Below are 21,162 nucleotides of genomic sequence, written 5' to 3'. Positions count from 1 at the left end.
TAGCAGGAGGCTCAAGCTGGGTACAGGAGCGAGAGGGCCGGTAACGGAATCGCAGGAGGCTATGCAGCTGGGTAACAGGGGAAGAGATGGGGTAACGGAATAGCAGGAGGCTCAAGCTGGGTACAGGGGAAGAGGGGGGTAACGGAATAGCAGGAGGCTAGAGCTGGTACAGGGGAAGAGAGGGGGGAACGGAATAGCAGGAGGCTAGAGCTGGGTACAGGGAAGAGAGGGGGTAACGGAATAGCAGGAGGCTCAAGCTGGGTACAGGAGGGAGAGGGGGTAACGGAATAGCAGGAGGCTCGAGCTGGGTACAGGGGAAGAGAGGGGGTAACGGAATAGCAGGAGGCTAGAGCTGGGTACAGGGGAAGAGCGGGGGTAACGGAATAGTAGGAGGCTAGAGCTGGGTACAGGAGGGAGAGGGGGTAACGGAATAGCAGGAGGCTCGAGCTGGGTACAGGGGAAGAGAGGGGGTAACGGAATAGCAGGAGGCTAGAGCTGGGTACAGGGGAAGAGAGGGGGTAACGGAATAGCAGGAGGCTAGAGCTGGGTACAGGGGAAGAGAGGGGGTAACGGAATAGCAGGAGGCTCAAGCTGGGTACAGGAGGGAGAGGGGTAACGGAATAGCAGGAGGCTAGAGCTGGGTACAGGGGAAGAGATGGGGTAACGTGTGTGTGTGAGGGGGGCTCACGTTACACTTGGCCCTAATGAATCCTGACAAGACCCTTTACCTGCCAAATCTCCAAAATAAAGTATTCTGTTGCCCAGGGGAACCAATACAAGCCCCATGGACAACAATGACGGCTTGTCAAGGGCTTATTTCCCTGTGTGTGTGTGTGTGTGTGTGTGTGTGTGTGTGTGTGTGTGTGCATTTTGCATACATGCGTTTGTGTGCGTGCATAAGCAAAACACCTTTTTTTTGGAATCGACAGTCATTTTGTTGTTGTGTGTAATTATTAGAGATATAATCAGATATACTCACTAGGCATGACGGTTTGACTGTGGTTGACATGTGATTTGGGCGAGGAGAGAAGGTTTAAGATATTTGTCTCTCTATTTAAAGATGATTGCTTTGGAAGTATCACCTGAAGGAGAAATACCAAAGACTTGGGATATGGGCCTAGTGGTTAGAGTGTTGGGCCTGTAACCGAAAGGTTGCTCGATCGAATCCCAGAGCTGACAAGGTAAAAATCTGTCATTCTGCCCCTCAACAAGGCAGTTAACCCACTGTTCCTAGGCCGTCATTGTAAATAAGAAGTTGTTCTTAACTGACTTGCCTAGTTAAAGGTAAATAAAAATAAATAAAAAAATGGGATCCTATTCCCTATGACCCTATGGACCCTGGTCAAAAGTAGTGTACTATAAAGGGAATATGGTGCCATTTGGACTCCAGCCATACTTTGTGAGTAAGAGTCATTGACAGTTGAAGATGTTAGAAACAGATTCTTGTCCAGTCCACTGCAGAGTAAATGTTGGCCGATTGTCGCTTGTATGTGTTGTGATCCGGGCTTTGTTGTTTTACTGAAGTTCAGTGTAGCGTCACGAGACCTGTTAATGGATGCCTGAACCGTCAACATTCACAGTACATTACACTACACGCTTGCAAAAGCAATATTTTATGGTAGCGCCACTGTGCCAGTAACTCAACAGTAACTCAACACTTGAACCAGCCTGATTGTGCTTGTCCAACCTAGCGCCAACACACATTTGTTCTCGGTCTCTCTCCCTTTTTTCTCATTTTTTTTCTTCCCTCCCCCCCCCCCCCCCCCCTTTGCTAAACGACTGAAACGCGATGTAAGTGTTTAGGTTCTGCGTGTGTGTGTGTGCGCGCGCTCTCCTCTCCACTGCCTGGCCAACAGATGTTCCTTCCCTTTCTCGACATCCCAAACGATGTATTATCCTATTTATTTCGTGAAACGTTGGAGAGTAACTGCGCCGCGTCGGCGAGCGGTTAGCGCCGCTAATTTAATCAGGCACAGCACTGGAGCTCATGTCACAGGTCTTTGGGTTTTTATGCACTGGGTTCATCGCGAGAGAGCGAGAGGGGCACGCGACCCGCTGCTCAAACGGATCCGTGTGTGTGTGCATGGGAGTGATTGTGGTTCAGTTTAGGGGAGCTGGCGCGCTCTCTGGATGTTGACGAGTTTCTCTTTACGTCTTAGTTTGACTGCTTTAGCAATGCCATCGTATTTCCAGGCACTATAGTGTGATTTAGACTAAACAGTATGTCGTTTTAATGGATACACCACAGACTGAATACATGGAATAGAATGAAGTGGAACACATAGTAGAGTGTCTCTGATAGCGGGCAACATGTAAAACCACGTCTTCAACCGACCCATCGTAATGGCACGGTCCCTTTCATTTCACTCCAATGCACGAATCACCTAGTTATTTTGCAGCCTGGGTTGCCAGTCTGTTTCTGCTCTCTTGCCAACTCCGTTTGGAATTGTCATGTTTGGCTTGACAATGGAGTAGGCAGAAGCACAAACATATCTGGGACCAGGCTAGCTCTTTTTACACACACACACACACACCTCAACCCAATGTCCCGTCCCTGCACCCCAATGTCCCAATACATGTGTCTCTTGAAGGTACTTATGCCACAGTTATTAACATTCCTCCTAGCGTCAACACTGTCTCTGTCTCTTTCAGCTATGGAGGGAGTCTCTCTGTCTGAGCTGGAGCTGAGGGCCAAATGGGAGCAGGCCTTGGGGCCAGAGTACGACGTTCTGGTAAGCAGTTCGTTAGGCGGAAAAAGCACTGTTAGTAGCGTTTTTTTATTTGCTGACACATGAGACTGGATCAAGCCATCGTGTCTACATTGTCATGGAAAGAATTATATAGTGCCATTGTTTGTGTCCTTCCCAGGTGGTTGAACTGGACCCTGTCATCGAAGATGACGCTGAGCTACAGAAGTACTCCAAGGTTACAACCAGTTACACGCTCAAAATGAAGCCGAATGCCACACAGTTCCCCTTATTAAAAACCTCCACAGTTCCCCTTATTAAAAACCTCCACTGTTCCCCTTATTAAAAACCTCCACTGTTCCCCTTATTAAAAACCTCCACTGTTCCCCTTATTAAAAACCTCCACTGTTCCCCTTATTAAAAACCTCCACGGTTCCCCTTATTAAAAACCTCCACGGTTCCCCTTATTAAAAACCTCCACGGTTCCCCTTATTAAAAACCTCCACGGTTCCCCTTGTTAAAAACCTCCACGGTTCCCCTTGTTAAAAACCTCCACGGTTCCCCTTGTTAAAAACCTCCACGGTGCCCCTTGTTAAAAACCTCCACGGTGCCCCTTGTTAAAAACCTCCACGGTGCCCCTTGTTAAAAACCTCCACGGTGCCCCTTGTTAAAAACCTCCACGGTGCCCCTTGTTAAAAACCTCCACGGTGCCCCTTGTTAAAAACCTCCACGGTGCCCCTTGTTAAAAACCTCCACGGTGCCCCTTGTTAAAAACCTCCACGGTGCCCCTTATTAAAAACCTCCACGGTGCCCCTTGTTAAAAACCTCCACGGTGCCCCTTGTTAAAAACCTCCACGGTTCCCCTTGTTAAAAACCTCCACTGTTCCCCTTGTTAAAAACCTCCACGGTGCCCCTTATTAAAAACCTCCACGGTTCCCCTTATTAAAAACCTCCACGGTTCCCCTTATTAAAAACCTCAACGGTTTCCCTTATTAAAAACCAGGCCTCTCTCTCCCTCCACTCCCTCCACGGTTCCCCTTATTAAAAACCAGGCCTCTCTCTCCCTCCACTCCCTCCACGGTTCTCCTTATTAAAAACCTCCACAGTTTTCCAAGGCCTAATAAAGTATTCTATTCTGTTCTAGCTTCTTCCCATCCACACCATGCGCCTGGGTGTCGAGTTGGACTCGTTCGACGGCCACCACTACGTCTCTTCTGTGGCCCCTGAGGGCCCCGTGGCCAAACACGGGCTCCTGAGACCAGAGGACGAACTACTGGAGGTACTGTACTGGCAGCCATTACTGCCCCCCATCAACACACACACACACCTGATAACACACACCTACACACTAGCACTTAGGGCAACATTTTCCTTGTCCAAATAAATTGAGGGAGGGAGGGAGGGAGGGAGGGAGGGAGGGAGAGAGGGAGAGAGACTTTGTGCTACCCCCTCCCTACCCCCTCTTCCTGCCCTCCTCCCTGGCACGGCTTGGTGCTGCTTCACCACTGTGCCCTCAGCCTGTTGCTGTTGGCAGTCCTGACATAAGCAGAGGCAACCACCATGGCACAGGAGGGGGAAATCCTGGCAGCAGAGGGGAGGAGAGCCAATTCCATGGATTAAAATGCCTGGTTTTGACACAACCATAACCCTCTGTACTAGTATAGCTCGATCCACACCTGCGTTTTCCGAGCCGCTACGTGAATTGAACGCAAGTCTCTCAGTAACATCGGAGGCTGCTCAACCTTTGTAGACGAGGCCTGGTCTTCCCCCACATCGCTGGGCAAATGGCACGTACAGTAGCAGCCATTGCCGGGCTCTCCAGCCACTCCCGTGCAGCCCATTCCATTAACCAGCAATCAAGTAGCCCAGCGGCTCCCTGAGTCCCCTTACTGAGAATAGTGCCATACCTCTAGATTGGCACCTCTGATCAGCACACACACACACACACACAGGCATCACACAGGCGTGAGCACAAACACGCAAAGGAGCGTGTACGAACGCACGCACAGAGGTGCACATACGAACACACACCTACATTACACTCCCACAACTCATTTGGGCTCCTACATCTCTTTTGGTTCACTTCATTACTAGAGAGAACCTTTGTTGGGGGGTGTTTGAAGTCACAAATTGACTCCATTCATTCCAGCCATAAACTGTTCATGAGCTTCTGATGTCTCATCTTCCCTTTTGAAAGCAGAGCATAAGACCGTTGTCTTTGGTGCGACAGCCGAAACACGGTTGGCTGTGTATTTACTCTGTGTGTGTGTGTGTGTGTGTGTGTGTGTGTGTGTGTGTGTGCACGCTCTGCAAGTGAATGTAGTGCTTCTCTGCGTGTCTGCCTATTGCGAGTCGATAGAGGGCAGCCAACCTCCGTTGGTTGTGTGTGTTACGCAGCTGAATTGGATGTGTGCGTGTGTGTGTGTGCGCCGTCTTAAGTGAATTTCATGTACAATGCACGTTTACTTAGGGAAGGTGTGTGTGTCCAGGTGAACGGGGTGCAGCTGTATGGCAAGTCGAGGCGCGAGGCGGTGGCGTTCCTGCGGGAGGTGCCCCCTCCCTTCACCCTGGTGTGCTGCAGACACCTGACAGAGGACGACTCCGACTATCAACCAGACCGCCAAGACGAGTGGCGCTCGCCCAGCCCTGCCGTCAGCTTGTCTGAGGTCTGCACGCACACATACACAGGAACACACACACACACGCTCCCAACTCAACATACACACAAATGACAGTCTGTGTCCTCCTGTGTTCTTCTAATCTAGCTTGAAGCCAAGCTGTCCTCTGTGTTGATAAGTCAGGCCTACCTCCGGGACAATCACAGTGAACAACTTCAGGTAGGCTGCTTCATAACTTCGCCTCAAAATGCTGACTCGTGCTGTATCGTTACGACTCGTAGACAACGACAGTGACCAGGATTGGTTGAAGTCACTGTTGTAGCACTACAATACCCACGATGCTCTGCACACCATATCAGTATGTTCCTGAAGCTAACATGGTGCCAATATGTGTGTATCCTCTCTTCCACCCACCAGGACCACGTGACCCTGCAGGAGGTGTCGGATGAGGAGCCGGAGGAGCCAGCGCCCACGTACCCCAGCCACCAGGAGGAGATGCAGCAGGGGAAGAGAGGGGAAGAGGAGGAGGAGGAGGAAGATGAGGGAGAGTTGGCTCTGTGGTCCCCAGACATTCAGTTGTTGGAGCTGGAGAAGGGAGAGAGAGGCCTGGGCTTCAGCATCCTGGACTACCAGGTAGGGAGTTGCTGCAGTACCTCCTGCACCCCTCTTCTCTCTACATCTCTCCAACTGTACCTCCTCTTCTGTCTCTTTCTTTCCAGGCTCTTTCTCCCCTTTCCCTCTCCTCCCTCCCCTAACTCCTCTCCTCTGTCTCCGTCTCTTCTTCGCTCTTCTCCTGTCAGCTCTCCCTCTCTTCCTATAACTTGGGAAGGAATGTGAACTGTAGAAGGGAGAACATGAGAGCCTGATCTTCATACCAACATCGGTGACCCCTGCAAAGGGCTCTGCAGACACATTGATGAATGAATGAATGAATGAATGAATGACAAGGCTTAGGGCGATGAAGGGTGGATGAGTACTGGTGGAAGGTGGGGTGCGAGCTCCATGGGACTGTTTGAGGTCCCATCTGTGACCGGAGTGGGCTAAAGCAGAGTAAAGCCTAGGTTGTATTCATTAGAGCACACGGTAGCAAAGCGTTGTGCAACGGAAACCGAAAACAAGAGTTTTATTATAGGACCGAACCTTGGTATTCTCTCGCCGTTTAGTTTTTCTTCTTCCCTTCAGTTCCTAATGAATACGACCCAGACCAAAGCCCAGTGGTGGATAAAGTACTCAATTGTCATACTTGAGTAAAAGTAAGATACCTTAATAGAAAATGACTCAAGTAAAAGTGAGTCACCCAGTAAAATACTACTTGAGTAAAAGTCTCCAAAAGTCTCTCTTGGCCTGTAGTCCGATCACAGAAGGGAAAGGAAACGTGTCGTCGGGTTTGGGACAACAAAATGAAACGGTCTGTAGTTGGTCTTGGCGAGGTGCCGCGGTGTTACCTGGAGCCGGGCCAAACCCCAACATCACACCCGTCAGAGCCAGGCGCCCGGCTCCATGGGGTTTCACTGTGACTGGAGAGTATATCAACTGTAGTACGGCCCTAACCACAGTATGCACAGTAGAACTGTAAATGCACTATGATCACTGCATTAGACCTTTGGGCGCTGTTCATTCAAAACCCGGTAACCGAAGTGTCCTTTAAGTCATCTTTTCATTATAACGAAACGTAATTAAAACGTACTGTTAATATAAATGTAAAAAATATGTTTCCGGTGTGAAACAAAGAACTGGCCAATAAGCTCTCTCAAAGGCAAGGGAAGAAACCCCCAGAATCTGTATATCGACGCATAGTCACTTTACCTCTACCTACATGTACATATTACCTCAGTTACCTCGACTAACTGGTGCCCCCTCACATTGACTCTATACCGGTACCCCCTGTATATGGCCTCGCTACGGTAATTTCACTGCTGCTTTTTTCCCCGTTATCTGTTTTTTTACTTCACACTTATTTTGGTTAAGCATTTCACTCTAAGGTTGTATTCGGCCAGTGTGAAAATGTAAAATTGTATTTGATATACAGCGGTTGATTGAATAAGGTCATTAATGACACTGAACAAAACTATAAACGCAAAATGTAAAGTGTTGGTCCCATGTTTCATGAGCTGAAACAAAAGATCTCGGACATTTTCCATATGCGCAAAAAATAAAATTGGTACACAAATTTGTTTACATCCCTGTTAGTGAGCATTTCTCCTTTGCCAAGATAATCCGTCCACCTGACAGGTGTGGCATATCAAGAAGCTGATTAAACAGCAGGATCATTACACAGATGCATCTTGTGCTGAGGACAATTAAAGGCCATTCTAAAATGTGTAGCTTTGTCACACAACTGAAGGCCAAAGATGTCTAAGTTTGGAGGAAGTGTGCCATTGGCATGCACACTGCAGGAATGTCGACCAGAGCTTTTGACAGATAATGTAATGTTCATTTCTCTACCATTAGCCACCTCCAGCGTTGTTTTGTCAGTACGTCAACCTGCCTCAACCGTAGACCGCGTGTATGGCGTTCATGTGGGCAAGCAGTTTGCTGATGTCAGTGTTGTGAACAGAGTGGCCCATGGTTTTGGTATGGGCAGGCATAAGCTACGGACAATGAACACCATTGCATTTTATCGATGGCAATTTGAATGCACATAGATACCGTGACAAGATCATGAGGCCCGTTGTGGTGCCTTTCATCCGTTGCCATCACCTCATGTTTCAGCATGATCTGTACACAATTCCTGGACGCTGAAAATGTCCCAGTTCTTCCATGGCCTACACACTCACCAGACATGTCACCCATTGGGCATGTTTGGGATGCTCTTGATCGACGTGTACAACACCATTTCCCGCCAATATCCAGTAATTTTGCAAAGCCATTGAAGAGTGGGACAACATTCCACAGGCCACAATCAACAGCCTGATCAACTCTATGAAAAGGAGATGTCGCCCTGTATGAGGCGAAGGGTGGTCACACCAGATACTGACTGGTTTTCTGATCCATGCACATACATTTTTATTATTATTATTATTTTTTTTAAAGGTGGCTATGGCCAACAGATGCATATCTGTATTCCCAGTCATGCGAAATCAATCCATAGATTAGGCCCTAATGAATTTATTTCAATTGACTAATTTCCTTATATGAACTGTAAATTGTAGCCTGTTGGCGTTTTATATTTTTGTTCTGTATACTTCCCACCAGGGTTGTATTCGAGGTTTACAACAACAATTCAATTCAAGCAGAAAGGATGTGCTTTGAATAATCATCTCTCCTAAGATTTACCTAGAGTCCAGTAAATGACTGAAATGTAATGACGCAGCTCCCGAGTCTGAAATGAGCCAAGTTGAACACTAAAGATCACACTTTAATGACACCCCATTCTTCTTTACTATCGTGGGATCTAGTATAGTATAAGGGATAGTTTGAACTCTGATAGAATTACATTGCTGATTAATAGCGGTAGGATGAGCAGCAACCGTTCAATACGGTCATTATGGATGAGTGAAATCAGAAAGAACAGAGCCGAACGGAGTCGCTCACAAATGAACTGAGGAAGAATCCATAGGACATGTACACTACATGACCAAGAGTATGTGGACACCTGCTCGTCTAACATCTCATTCCAAAGTCATGGGCATTATTATGGAGTTGGTCCCTCCTTTGCTGCTATAGCAGCCTTCACTCTTCTGGGAAGGCTTTTCACTAGATGTTGGAACATTACTGCGGGGACTTGCTTCCATTCAGCCACAAGAGCATTAGTGAGGTCGGGCACTGATGTCGCTCTATTAGGCCTGGCTAGCAGTCGGCGTTCCAATTCAGCCCAAAGGTGTACGATGGGGTTGAGGTCAGGGCTCTGTGAAGGCCAGTCAAGTTCTTCCACACCGAACTCGACAAACTATTTCTGTATGGACCTCGCTTTGTGCATGGGGCTATTGTCATGCTGACACAGGGAAAGCCCTTCCCTAAACTGTTGCCACAAAGTTGGAAGCACAGAATCGTCTAGAATGTCGTTGTATGCTGTAGCTTTAACATTTCCCTTCACTGTAACTAAGGGGCCTAGCCCGAACCATGAAAAACAGTCCCAGACCATTATTCCTCCTCCACCAAACTTTACATTTAGCACCTTGCATTGGGGCAGGTAGCGTTATCCTGGCATGCGTCAAACCTAGATTTGTCCCGATGGCCAAGCGTGTTCGATCACGCCAGAGAAAGTGTTTCCACTGCTCCAGAGTCCAATGGCGGCGAGCTTTACACCACTCCAGCCGACGCTTGGCATTGAGCATGATGATCTTAGGCTTGTGTGCAGCTACTCGGCCAATAAAACCAATTTCATGAAGCTCCCGACGAACAGTTCTTGTGCTGACGTTACTTCCAGAGGCAGTTTGGAACTTTGTAGTAAGTGTTGCAACCGAGGACAGAATATTTTTACGCTCTACTGTGTTCAGCACTCGGCGGTCCAGTTCTTGTGTGGCCTACCACTTCGCGGCTGAGCTGTTGTTGCTCATAGATGTTTTCAACTCACAATGACCGCACTAACAGTTGACTGGGGCAGCTCTAGCAGGGAAGAAATTTGACAAACTAACTTTTTGGGAGGGTGGCATCCTACAGTGCCTTCAGAAAGTATTCAGACCCCTTGACCTTTTCCACATTTTGTTACGTTACAGCGTAATCCAAAAATGTTACATTCACCCCCCCCCCCATCAATCTACACAATATCCCATGATGACAAAGCACAAACAGGTTTTTAGAAATGTTTGCAAAAAACTGAAATATCACATTTACACAAGTATTCAGACCCTTTACTCAGTAATGTGTTGAAGAACCTTTGGTAGCAATTACAGCCTCGAGTCTTCTTGGGTATGATGCTACCTGTTTTGGGGGAGTTTCTCCCATTCTCCTCTCAAGCTCTGTCAGGTTGGATGGGGAGCATCACTGCACAGCTATTTTCCGGTCTCTCCAGATATGTTCAATCGGGTTCAAGTCTGGACTCTGGCTGGGCCGCTGAAGCCACTCCTGCGTTGTCTTGGCTGTGTGCTTAGGGTTGTTGTCCTGTTGGAAGCTGAACCTTCACCCCAGTCTGAGGTCCTGAACGCGCTGGAGCAGGATTTCATCAAGGATCTCTCTGTACTTTGCTCCGTTCATCTTTCCCTCGATCCTGACTAGTCTCCCAGTCCCTGCCGCTGAAAAACATCCCCACAGCATGATGCTGCCACTGCCATGCTTCACCGTAGGGGTGGTGCCAGGTTTCCTCCAGGCGTGACACTTGGCATTCTGGAATGTTCTCCCATCTCCACAGATCAACTCTCACCTACCCGACCAAGGCCCTTTTCTCCCGAATTCTCAGTTTGGCAGGGCGGCTAGCTTTAGGAACAGTCTTGGTGGTACCAAACTTCTTCCATTTAAGAAGGATTGAAGGCCACACTTTCAATACTGCAGAAATGTTTTTGTACCCTTTCCCAGATCTGTGCCTCGACACAATCTTTTCTCGGAGCTCTACTAACAATTCCTTCGACCTCATGGCTTGTTTTTTGCTCTGACATGCACTGTCAACTGTGGGACCTTATATAGACAGGTGTGTGCCTTTCTAAATCATGTCCAATCAATTGAATTTACCACAGGTGGACTCCAATCAAGTTGTAGAAACATCTCAAGGATGATCAATGGAAACAGGATGCACCTGAGCTCAATTTCGAGGGTTTGAATACTTATGTAAATAAGGTATTTCTATTTTTTATTTTTAATACCTTTGCTAACATTTCTAAAAACCTGTTTTCGCCTTGTCTTTATGGGGTGTTGTGTGTAGATTGATGAAGAAACTTTGATTTACTCCATTTTAGAATAAGGCTGTAACGTAACAAAATGTGGATAAATGAGTAAGTCACTGAGCGTTATGCTGACAAATATAACATTATGCTGCAAAATAGCCTACTAAATAAGCCAAGCCTAAACGGATATATTAAATTGTCTAAATAAACTACTACATTTCATAAATAAATGAAGTATTTCAGGTCTTGAAAATATGGCCAACTTTTTTCCCTTCCCTATCCTCGCTGGACTCTTTCATTCAGTTTCTTCTTCACATCAGCAACGGAGGACCCACTTTATGTAGAGAGGCTATCACTCTTTCACACTGTGGTAAATATAGCCAGTTTGTTATTTATCATTATTTCTTTGTTTTTAGAGGGAGAGAAACCAAAAGGCCACCGTGCCTATTCTCGAAAATCGTCAGTCCACATGTCAAGTGTTATTGCGCCATTGTATTTACCCAAGTTCTCTCTCAACTCCGACAGCAGGACTCTAGTGCCAGAGAAGAGAATCTTTTGCATTGGAACATTGACACCTCCATTAATTTACGAAAAATATAGTCAATTTGTGCCACAGTTTAGACTACCGATAGATCAGCGTTCTAACTACCAGTTGTGGTAGTGTGGTGCAATGACAGAATGCCATCATCTTCCACAAATGGTCGCGGCATAAGCTCAAAACTTTTAATTGAGGAACCACTGTACTTTCTGAAGGCGCTGTACATTAAAAAATATAACATTTCAGATGTAATGATATTGAACTCAAAAGACCTGTCTGGATCAAGTGCCATTCTGTAACTTTGGTTAATACGCCTTCTTTTTTTTGCCGCGGTATCGTTTTGGTATCGAGTATCGTGATGGCATCTAGTATTGTGATACTCAAGCTGGTATCGAAGTAAAAATTCTGGTATCGTGACAACACTACATCATTTTATAGCAGACATACCTCTCCCCTTCTTCGCTTTGTCAATATGACTTGACCATGATAACTGACCCATCCAGTGTTAGTCCTAGGAGTTCTGATTTTTCAACTTGTTCAATGGTCACACTCTTTATACACAACTCCAGTTGAGGTTTAGGCCTAAGAGAATGCTTTGAACCAAATACAATGCTTTTGGTTTTAGATGTATTTGAGACCAGTTTATTGTTAACTACCCATTCTGACACTGACTGTAACTCATTGCTAAGAGTCTCTGTGAGCTCACTGGCTGTAGTTGCTGATGTGTAGAGTGTGCAATCAGCATATGTAGTCACTTTAGCTTCTTGTCAAGTGGCAAATCATTTGTAAAAAATAATGAAGAGTAACAGCCCAAGGCAACTGCCCTGAGGGATACCGCACTGTACATATCTGATGTTAGAGAAGCTTCCGATAAAAATACTGAGTTCTTTTGGATAAGTAACTCTCCAACCACGTGATGTAAAGCCATAAGTGAGTTATTTTTATTTTTTTATCACAAATTATGATCAATAACATCAAAGGCTGCACTGAAATCTAACAATACAGCTATCATCTTATTATCCGTTTATTTTAGCCAATTATCAGTCGGTGCATTATAAGTTGAGTGCCCTTCCCTATATGCATGCTGTAAGTCAGTGTGCACACAGAGGAGAGAGAGAGTGGTGCATTCTAAAGGCATCTGCATACATACAGTGCCTAAAAGTATTCATACCCCTTGACTCTTTCCACATTTTGTTATGTCACAGCCTGAATTTGAAATTGATTAAGTTAAGATTTTGTCTATGGCCTTCACACAATACCCCATAATGTCAAAGGTGCTTTTACAAGTTATTGCCTCAAGGGTGTGAATACTTATGCAAATTCCACATTTCTGTATTTCATTTTCACTACATTTGCAAAAATGTATAACATGTTTTCACTTTGTCGTTATGGTGTATTGTGTGTAGATGGGTGAGACGTTTTGTTTTAAGAGATGTTTAATTAATTCAGTAACGCAACAAAATATGGAATAATTCAAGGGATGTGAATACTTTCTGAAGGTACTGTATGTGTGCCACGTCATTACGCTCTTCTCTCTGTTGTGGGTGCATGATGTGTATCTTGCTAGCTGTCACTCAAATGGTGAGGGACTGAAGCGCATTGGTTGAACTTGAGTTGCTAGGGGGAAAATGGTGCAGCACAGCTTCCAGAAAAACTGTTGCTTTCAAACTAGGGATTTTGTGGCTAATTGAGGTAAGACTAATTCTGCTCATAGATTATGCGTGCACGAACTACACATTGACACATCCAGCCCAAAGCGGTAGGTTTAAAAAATACGTAGTCGTTTTCGAAGTTCCGGATCATGGCTTGAATCTGCACAAATGACAAGTTAATTAGTGTGTAACCGAACGTGGCAGGTGTTAAAAAAACGCCTGAAACTAGATACTCTATGTACTAGACGAGACGATAAAACACTGTTCAACCAATCCGGTAAATGTGTTGCCTTTTGTTAACGTCCAAAAGTGTAAGTCGCGTCACAGGCTCTGCGTCACAGGCTCTCTTTCCATTTCCCCTGAATAGCATCCGGTTCTTGGGGGCACGGCAGAGACTAATAAGTGGGTGATGGGGATTTTAGAACCGAAGAGGGGGGGACAAGAAACAGGCTACATTGGACAGATCCATCTTATGTGGCTCAATCAGGAGCAGATTTTAATTTAGAGTTGAGCATGTGTTAATGCAACAAATGTCAGTGCATCAAATCGATTCGTTCTCTAATCAAGCCTCAAACTGAAGCCTGTCGTTCCTGTATTGTACCGGAGCCCATGTATCTAGATGCATATCGAATCGTCTTGGAAGGGCACTTCCCTAATGGCTACCTCTTAGGCACAGTTCAAAATCTTTGCTGATGGAGCAAGAGTTTTGCGATGCGGCATGTTGGGCTACCACTCGTACGTTTTTGAGGTTTTACCGATTTGGATGTCACTGAACTTTCATCGGTGCATACTGTCCTCTGTGTCGGAGCCTCTGAGGGATTACACTGTTGGGACTACCCTGGCTTCGGAGAGCAAGTCTGTGATATGGGAGTTGGCCACATCCCGTTGTGAGAAATGGAATGACTATTTGAAATAGAAATGATGGTTACGTCCGTAACCCCGCTTCTTTGATAATGGAGTGAGATGTCTCACCGCTGCTTTTCCCAGCTCGCAAGAGCACAAGGAAGAGCCGTGCTTGATAATGACCAGAGGGCGGGCGAGTGGCGCCTTATAACGAGGGAGGGGCTCCCCTCATTTGACCTGTCTGTCTTAGCCAGACGTTGTGTGATTGGGCCTTCCCAGTAGTGATCTGCCCATCAGCAAATCCCAATGTGAGACATCTGACTCTATTATCAGAGAACCGGGGTTACGGAAGTAACCCTAAGCTATACGGCCCCTTGTGTTTCAGAGTAACCGTATCCTAGGGCCTTAAATCCTTAAATATAGGCATAGCTTCACCTCCAGTACCTCATTCACTTCCCTCCCTATCCTTCTCTCCCTCTCCTCCATCCCTATATCGGCCAGCTGAGCCCTCACTGTCGATAACACTCTGCCTGCCTGTCTGTCTGAAAGTGGCGGTGTTTGTGTATATGTGCACTAGTGCTGAGCGATTAGCCAACATTTTGGTTATTTCAAGTTTTTTAGACAATTGTCCGACATCGGCTCAATTACTTGAATTCCATTTTGTTCATTTTTTTTCTGTGAGCTTAATGCGCAAATCGCAAAGTTTCTCTAGAGGTAAATCAGATCCAGTGTGAACTGTGTGATGTAGTAGGGAGTTGTAGTTTCTCTAGAGGTAAATCAGATCCAGTGTGAACTGTGTGATGTAGTAGGGAGTTGTAGTTTCTCTAGAGGTAAATCAGATCCAGTGTGAACTGTGTGATGTAGTAGGGAGTTGTAGTTTCTCTAGAGGTAAATCAGATCCAGTGTGAACTGTGTGATGTAGTAGGGAGTTGTAGTTTCCAACAGATCAATATTTGACATAGTTTAGCGCATAGAACGGGGTCATTAACTACAATGACCATAATCCATTGCACATCTACTTGTCCGGTCTGTGTTCTCCCTTCCGTAGCAGTCGTTAACGAGAAGAATACGAGATTGTGAGGTGATGTAGAGCGCAGGTATCTCTACCTGAAAATACATGATCTAAGGGATTGATAGTTGGCATTCAGCAGTCATAAATGTATGCCTTATTTACTTTGAAGACCTACAAAATAGGAATTTTGTCAGACAGCAGCTCTATAGAGACGATGACTTGGAATGAAATAATAAAGACATCAAATAAGGCGTACAGGGACGGTTAATAAGTGACAAGCAGTAATGGGCGGTCACTACCATCATGGGACTTGTGTTAATTGTTTTGTTCTGCGTTACAGCGTTCAACTCACATAACGCATTTAATGGTGACATTTGTTTTATTGAACCGACGTCAGAAAAGCACTAATTGCGCTACTGTGCGCGCGTGCGGGAAAGTGGACCACTAATGTATAGGTGAGGGAATAGAAAGGAGTGGTCATTTGGTTTAAGAACAGGCCCAAAGTGGTGGTTCACATGATTCTAAGATAATAGAAGTTACACATCATTGCATATACTTATTACGAACAAAGTGTTTTTAGTTCCCACCATAACGAATAGGAATGAGAGGGTGCTTTGGCCATAGAAAGAACAGGAACATAAGTGTTATCATACCACCACTACTACTACTACATAGTTGAAGTGTCTGTCTGGCCTTATCTCTCTCTGTCTCCCTTTCACTCTCTCTTCTAATCTGTCTCTCGCTACAAGCCGAGGCAGTCTGCCCTGGGCGAGAGAGTGAATAGATTTTTTTTCTTGTGGGGGGGGGGGGGGGGGGCACCTACGTGTCTCCGGTAGAGGCTTTGGGCTGATGAGACTGAATGGGATCCAGTGCACTATTCAGTCTGCAGCACTACTGCCTGTAGACATACTCTGGGCTCTAGTCTGCTGTACAGCATGCCCTGGCTGGCTGGATACTAAACAAATGCTGGGGTCAACAGTCCACATGCACTATCCCAAGAAATATACAGCAAGATCCATTCAAAACACCCATAGGACAATCGTACAGTTACTAAGTGCATGTATGCATGTAAAAAAAGAAACATTCGTAGTACTACTGGTTTACTTTTATAAACGGCCCGCGTTTGATCTATCAATGTTACTGATTGGCTGGAGAGTACACACACCTGGTTCTTCAGGTAGAGCAGGGAAAAGGATGGAAACCAGCAGGACCGTGGTCCTTCCAGAATCAGAGCTGTGTACTCCCGTTATAAACCTTGTTTAGACAGTGTCTGTTCCTTCTCTTCTCTTTTCATTTTTCAAGAAACTACAAAGCCGGATCAGAGTTAGCCAGCTAACATGTCCTTTTTGTTTTTAATACAAAAAAAATGTAGGCTTGAAATTGGCATGGTCTAATTGAATCAACGAACCCCCAAAAATATCACATTTTTAGCTTATTTAATTTACCTCAAAAAACAATAGTGATTTCTTTTTGCGTATCAAAGTTAGCTAACTAATTGATCATGCTTTGTAGTTGACCCCTCTGGTTTCCCAGAACTAAAGCAGACCACCTCCGAGGTCACTGTGGACTGGTGGCTTGTTATGCTATACATCACTTCATTATTTACATGTATGAAACGGACTACATCATAGTCAGACATCACATGGCGTTCCAACACGACCAGCGACAGCAGCCGCACGCTCTCGAGGTCATTAACCAGAAACATCCCGCCGGGAGGAGCTGCACGACCCAAATCAGACTGTCACACTAGTATTCATGTAACTGCGACAGCAAGCGGGTTTTATATGTGAGACGCGTGAAGGCCATCATTATGAGCGATGGGTGAGGGGCTAATGATTGGGTGGGTGGGGGGGGGGGGGGCCCTGTCGGTGTCTCCTGTGTGTCTCCCATCTCCGGCACCCCTTAATGGAGATGAATGGCGACTTTTGTGGTTTTCAAACTGTCTTTTGGCGGGGTGGACCCTGGCTTAGTTTCACTTCAGTGGGATCAGGTTTAACCCAGCTGTTCGTACACTCCAGCCATTTAAGTCATTCTTCTATTATTCTCCCCGGAGAGAATTCGAAGAAAGCTGGCGTAATCCATGAATTCGTAGAATTTCTTTCTCTGTAAAGGATCTTGATTGAGGACCCTATGTGTGTCTTGGGAGGGGGGGTGGAGGGTGAAAGTGAGTGTGTTCAGTGTCACTAGGTCCAACAGGGATCAAAGGGCAGCTTCGTGTTTTGATAACCTTTCACACACACACACACACACACACACACTAAGGTATTTGAGCCGAAACAACTGCTTGTCCTCATTGGCCTGTTCACCTCTAGTATACAGTGGAGTCATGGCAAAAGTTAACTTTGTAAACCATTTCCAAAATAGTGAAACAACACGGGGAAGTGTACTCTCCTTGTAGGCTGTGAACACAGCCAAATGTCTCAGAATGCCACCCTATTCCCTATATAGTGCACTACTTTTTGCCTGAGCCCTATGGCCCCTAGTCAAAAGTAGTGAGCTACATAGGGAATAGGGTGCCACAGACAAAATAAATGTACCTCAGACCTCATAAACCAATGGTTTGTTCAGTTTACTTGTCTCTATATAAATCACAGTGTGTGAGACAGTGTATTAGGTTACGTTCCCAATGTGGGGACAAATATACATTACCTACATGGCCAAAATAATTCACTGTGAGAAGTAAGAAGCGGAGAACTCCGTCTGAAATGGAATCCATTTATAATTTTCGCCGGGCACTAGAGAAATTGCCTCACCTGCACATCAATAGAGCGTTTAGTTTCGCCAGGCAACGATTTAGCCGAGAAGCATAAATCATTCCCTGGAATGTATTATTTATTTGTTATTACTTATTTATTCAGTTGTCCGTAGCTACGGTAGAATCCGATCAAAGAAAGGTTATTTAAGTGAGTGGCCCGCTGGTAAATAGCTGAGTAAGTTGGATTGAATTGGATGACGGTGGACATTAAAGCACGTCGCTGACCGGAGAGCTACGTCACACACTGCAACGATAAACGGCAGTCTGCACGGTGATAGTCATGCTCAAGGTCCTAAGCACAGATCTAGGATCAGATAAGCCAGCCCTGAAGCCTAACCTTAAACCTTTTAGGTTCCCAGCATACACACAGCGGGGATGTTAAAGGACAAGGTGTGTGTGTGTGTGTGTGTGTGTGTGTAAGAGAGAGTTAATTTACAGCCTTTGTCAGACCTGCATTGACCATGCTGCAGGAGCCCTGCCATACATACATAGACCTATCTATTTGCATCTGGGCCAGTGTGTTGTACTGGAACACTCCGCACTAAGATCTACTGCGTATGTAGACATCCCATAAATACTTGAATACATTAGGTCAACTACCACCGGTCACTATAGACCCCTACATATCATGTCCAAATATGCATGTCAAACTGCGTTCATTGACACAAACCGACGTACTTTTTAAAAAACATTTTTATGTTTATCTTCTTTTCCCCCCCCTGGTAAAATAAGGGATAAATAAATTAGGAATTTGGTGAAGCAAAAGGTTTCATCTCAAACAACATTCTCACTTGACTTTATTCCCCTCTTACTACCTCTGACTTTGCTGATAACTTTTATTTTGTTGAGGAAAAATGTACTTTCTTTCACTGTGATATGTGATTGTCCCACCTAGCTATCTTAAGATGAATGCACTGACTGTAAGTCGCTCTGGATAAGAGCGTCTGCTAAAGGACTCAAATGTAAACACCCTTGCCAAGCACTGCAGTGAAAGGGTTAACTGGAATCGTAGCTAGCCGTTCCGCTAATCTTGTCTCAGTCACTGCTAGTGGCTTAGTCATCCACCACATACCAACCTGAGACTCTCAGCCCATTTCAAACTCTTCGTTCTCCTCCAGAGACGAACCACGGAGGGAACAAAAAACAAACCCAGAGAGACAGTCCGGCTGAGATGGATGAGCAAGAGAGAGATCGAGAGTCAAAGAGATGGATAGAGAGAGCGGGATAAAGAGGGGTGGTGGGGGAAGGCAGATGGATGGAGAGAGAGGAGATGGATAGAGAGAGGGGGAGATGGAGGAAGGTAGATGGATGGAGAGAGAGGGGTGGAGATGGATGGAGAGAGGGGGGGACATGGAGGAAGGCAGATGGATGGAGAGAGAGGGTGGATGGAAGAAGGCAGATGGATGGAGAAAGAGAGGGGGGCGATGGAGGAAGGCAGATATATGGAGAAGGCAGATGGATGAAGAGAGGGGGTAGAGATGGAAGATGGATGGAGAGGGGGAGAGATGGAGGAAGGAAGATGGATGGAGAGAGAGGGGGGGGGGAAGATGGATGGAGAGAGAGGGGGGAGAGGAAGGTGGATGGAGGTAGGCAGATGGATGGAGAGAGGGGGTAGAGATGGAAGATGGATGGAGAGGGGGAGAGATGGAGGAAGGAAGATGGATGGAGAGAGAGGGGGGGGAAGATGGATGGAGAGAGAGGGGGGAGAGGAAGGTGGATGGAGAGGGAGAGAAGGGGGGAAGGCAGATGGATAGAGAGAGAGAGGGGCGGTAGAGGAAGGCGGATGGATGGAGAGAGGGGGGATGGAGGAAGGCAGATGGATGGAGAGAGAGGGGGTAGAGATGGAGGAAGGAAGATGGATGGAGAGGGGGAGAGATGGAGGAAGAAAGATGGATGAGAGAGGGGGGGAGAGGAAGGTGGATGGAGAGAGAGAGAAAGGGGGAAGGCAGATGGATAGAGAGAGGGGCGGTAGAGGAAGGCAGATGGATGGATGGAGAGAGGGGGGATGGAGGAAGGCAGATGGATGGAGGGAGAGGGGGGGTGGAAGAAGGCAGATGGATAGAGAAAGAGGGGGGGCGATGGAGGAAGGCAGATTGATGGAGAAGGCAGATGGATAGAGAGAGGGGCGGTAGAGGAAGGCAGATGGGTGAAGAGAGAAAGGGGTGGATGGAGGAAGGAAGATGGATGGAGAGAGAGGGGGTAGAGATGGAGGAAGATGAATGGGGAGAGAGGGGGGAGAGGAAGGCAGATGGATGGAGAGAGAGAGGGGGGAGAGGAAGGCAGATGGATGGAGAGAGAAGAGGAAGGCAGATGGATGGAGAGAGAGGGGGGAGAGCAAGGCAGATGGATGGAGAGAGACGGGGGAGAGAAAGGCGGATGGAGAGAGAGAGGGGGGAATGGAGGAAGGCAGATGGATAGAGAGAGGGGTGGTATAGGGAGGCAGATGGATGGAGAGAGAGGGGGGATGGAGGAAGGCAGATGTATGGAGAGAGAGAGGGGGGATGAGGAAGGCAGATGGATGGAGAGAGGGAGAGGGGATGGAGGAAGGCAGATGGATGGAGAGAGGGAGAGGGGATGGAGGAAGGCAGATGGATGGAGGGAGAGGGGAGGATGGAGGAAGGCAGATGGATGAGAGAGAAGGGTGGAGATAGAGGGAGACAGACAGACAGATGGAGAGAGCAAGAGTTCCAGGAATTGCGTTGAGGGAGATTTGCAGAGGAGCTGAAGCATCACTCATGCAGACAGACAGGCAGACTCTGAATAGTATTGGAGCAGACAGATGACTGGACGTTGGAAGTTCCAGATTGACTGTCTGTTAGTCTGACGCCATGCCCCACCACTACCCCACCATAAGGCCTGGCACACAGCAACAGCCTTGGCCTATTGCCGGTACTCCTGGAGCCCTCTCTACAGCCACAAGATAACATGGCTAACTAACAGGTCTTGGCTGGGGAAGATTTAAGGAAGGGGTGAGTTATCCCCCATACAATGCAAACCACAGTAGGGTTGTGTAAAGGGTTACTCTCTGCTGGAAGAGCTCTGGTTGCTCTCCTTGTTACTGAGATTATACGATTATTAGACTTGCCCTATCACGCTCATTTCCTGCTGTCAGTGAAAGATCTCTAAGATCTGTAGTAGTCAGACCACCCAATATAAAGCAGTCTTCTCCTGTGGGCCCTATTTTGACAACACAAATAAGCGGTTTTCATGTCAAATGGGTCTGTGATAGCCAACTATGAATAATAGCCGATTGTTTTGGCGTAAGCTCAAACTGTTGGCCCTAAAATGTTCTCTGTTC

At 46.5% G+C, this 21,162-nt stretch overlaps 1 protein-coding gene across 1 annotated transcript in view; it reads left to right on the top strand.

Annotated features, from left to right (window-relative positions):
* Positions 1–21,162, top strand: part of LOC115158033 (inaD-like protein) — a gene marked incomplete in the record, with an annotated part of 141,832 nt that overhangs the window by 9,966 nt on the left and 110,704 nt on the right. Inside the window, 6 exon segments of the mRNA XM_029706495.1 lie at positions 2,653–2,732; positions 2,869–2,925; positions 3,832–3,966; positions 5,177–5,353; positions 5,453–5,524; positions 5,723–5,938. Of these exon segments, the coding sequence (XP_029562355.1) occupies positions 2,653–2,732; positions 2,869–2,925; positions 3,832–3,966; positions 5,177–5,353; positions 5,453–5,524; positions 5,723–5,938 (737 nt within the window).

The sequence above is a fragment of the Salmo trutta genome, chromosome 22 (assembly GCF_901001165.1).
Source record: "Salmo trutta chromosome 22, fSalTru1.1, whole genome shotgun sequence".
Lineage (NCBI taxonomy): Eukaryota > Metazoa > Chordata > Actinopteri > Salmoniformes > Salmonidae > Salmo > Salmo trutta.
The sequence above is the reverse complement of the archived record's forward strand: the minus strand, read 5'-3'. Positions and strand labels throughout refer to the sequence as shown.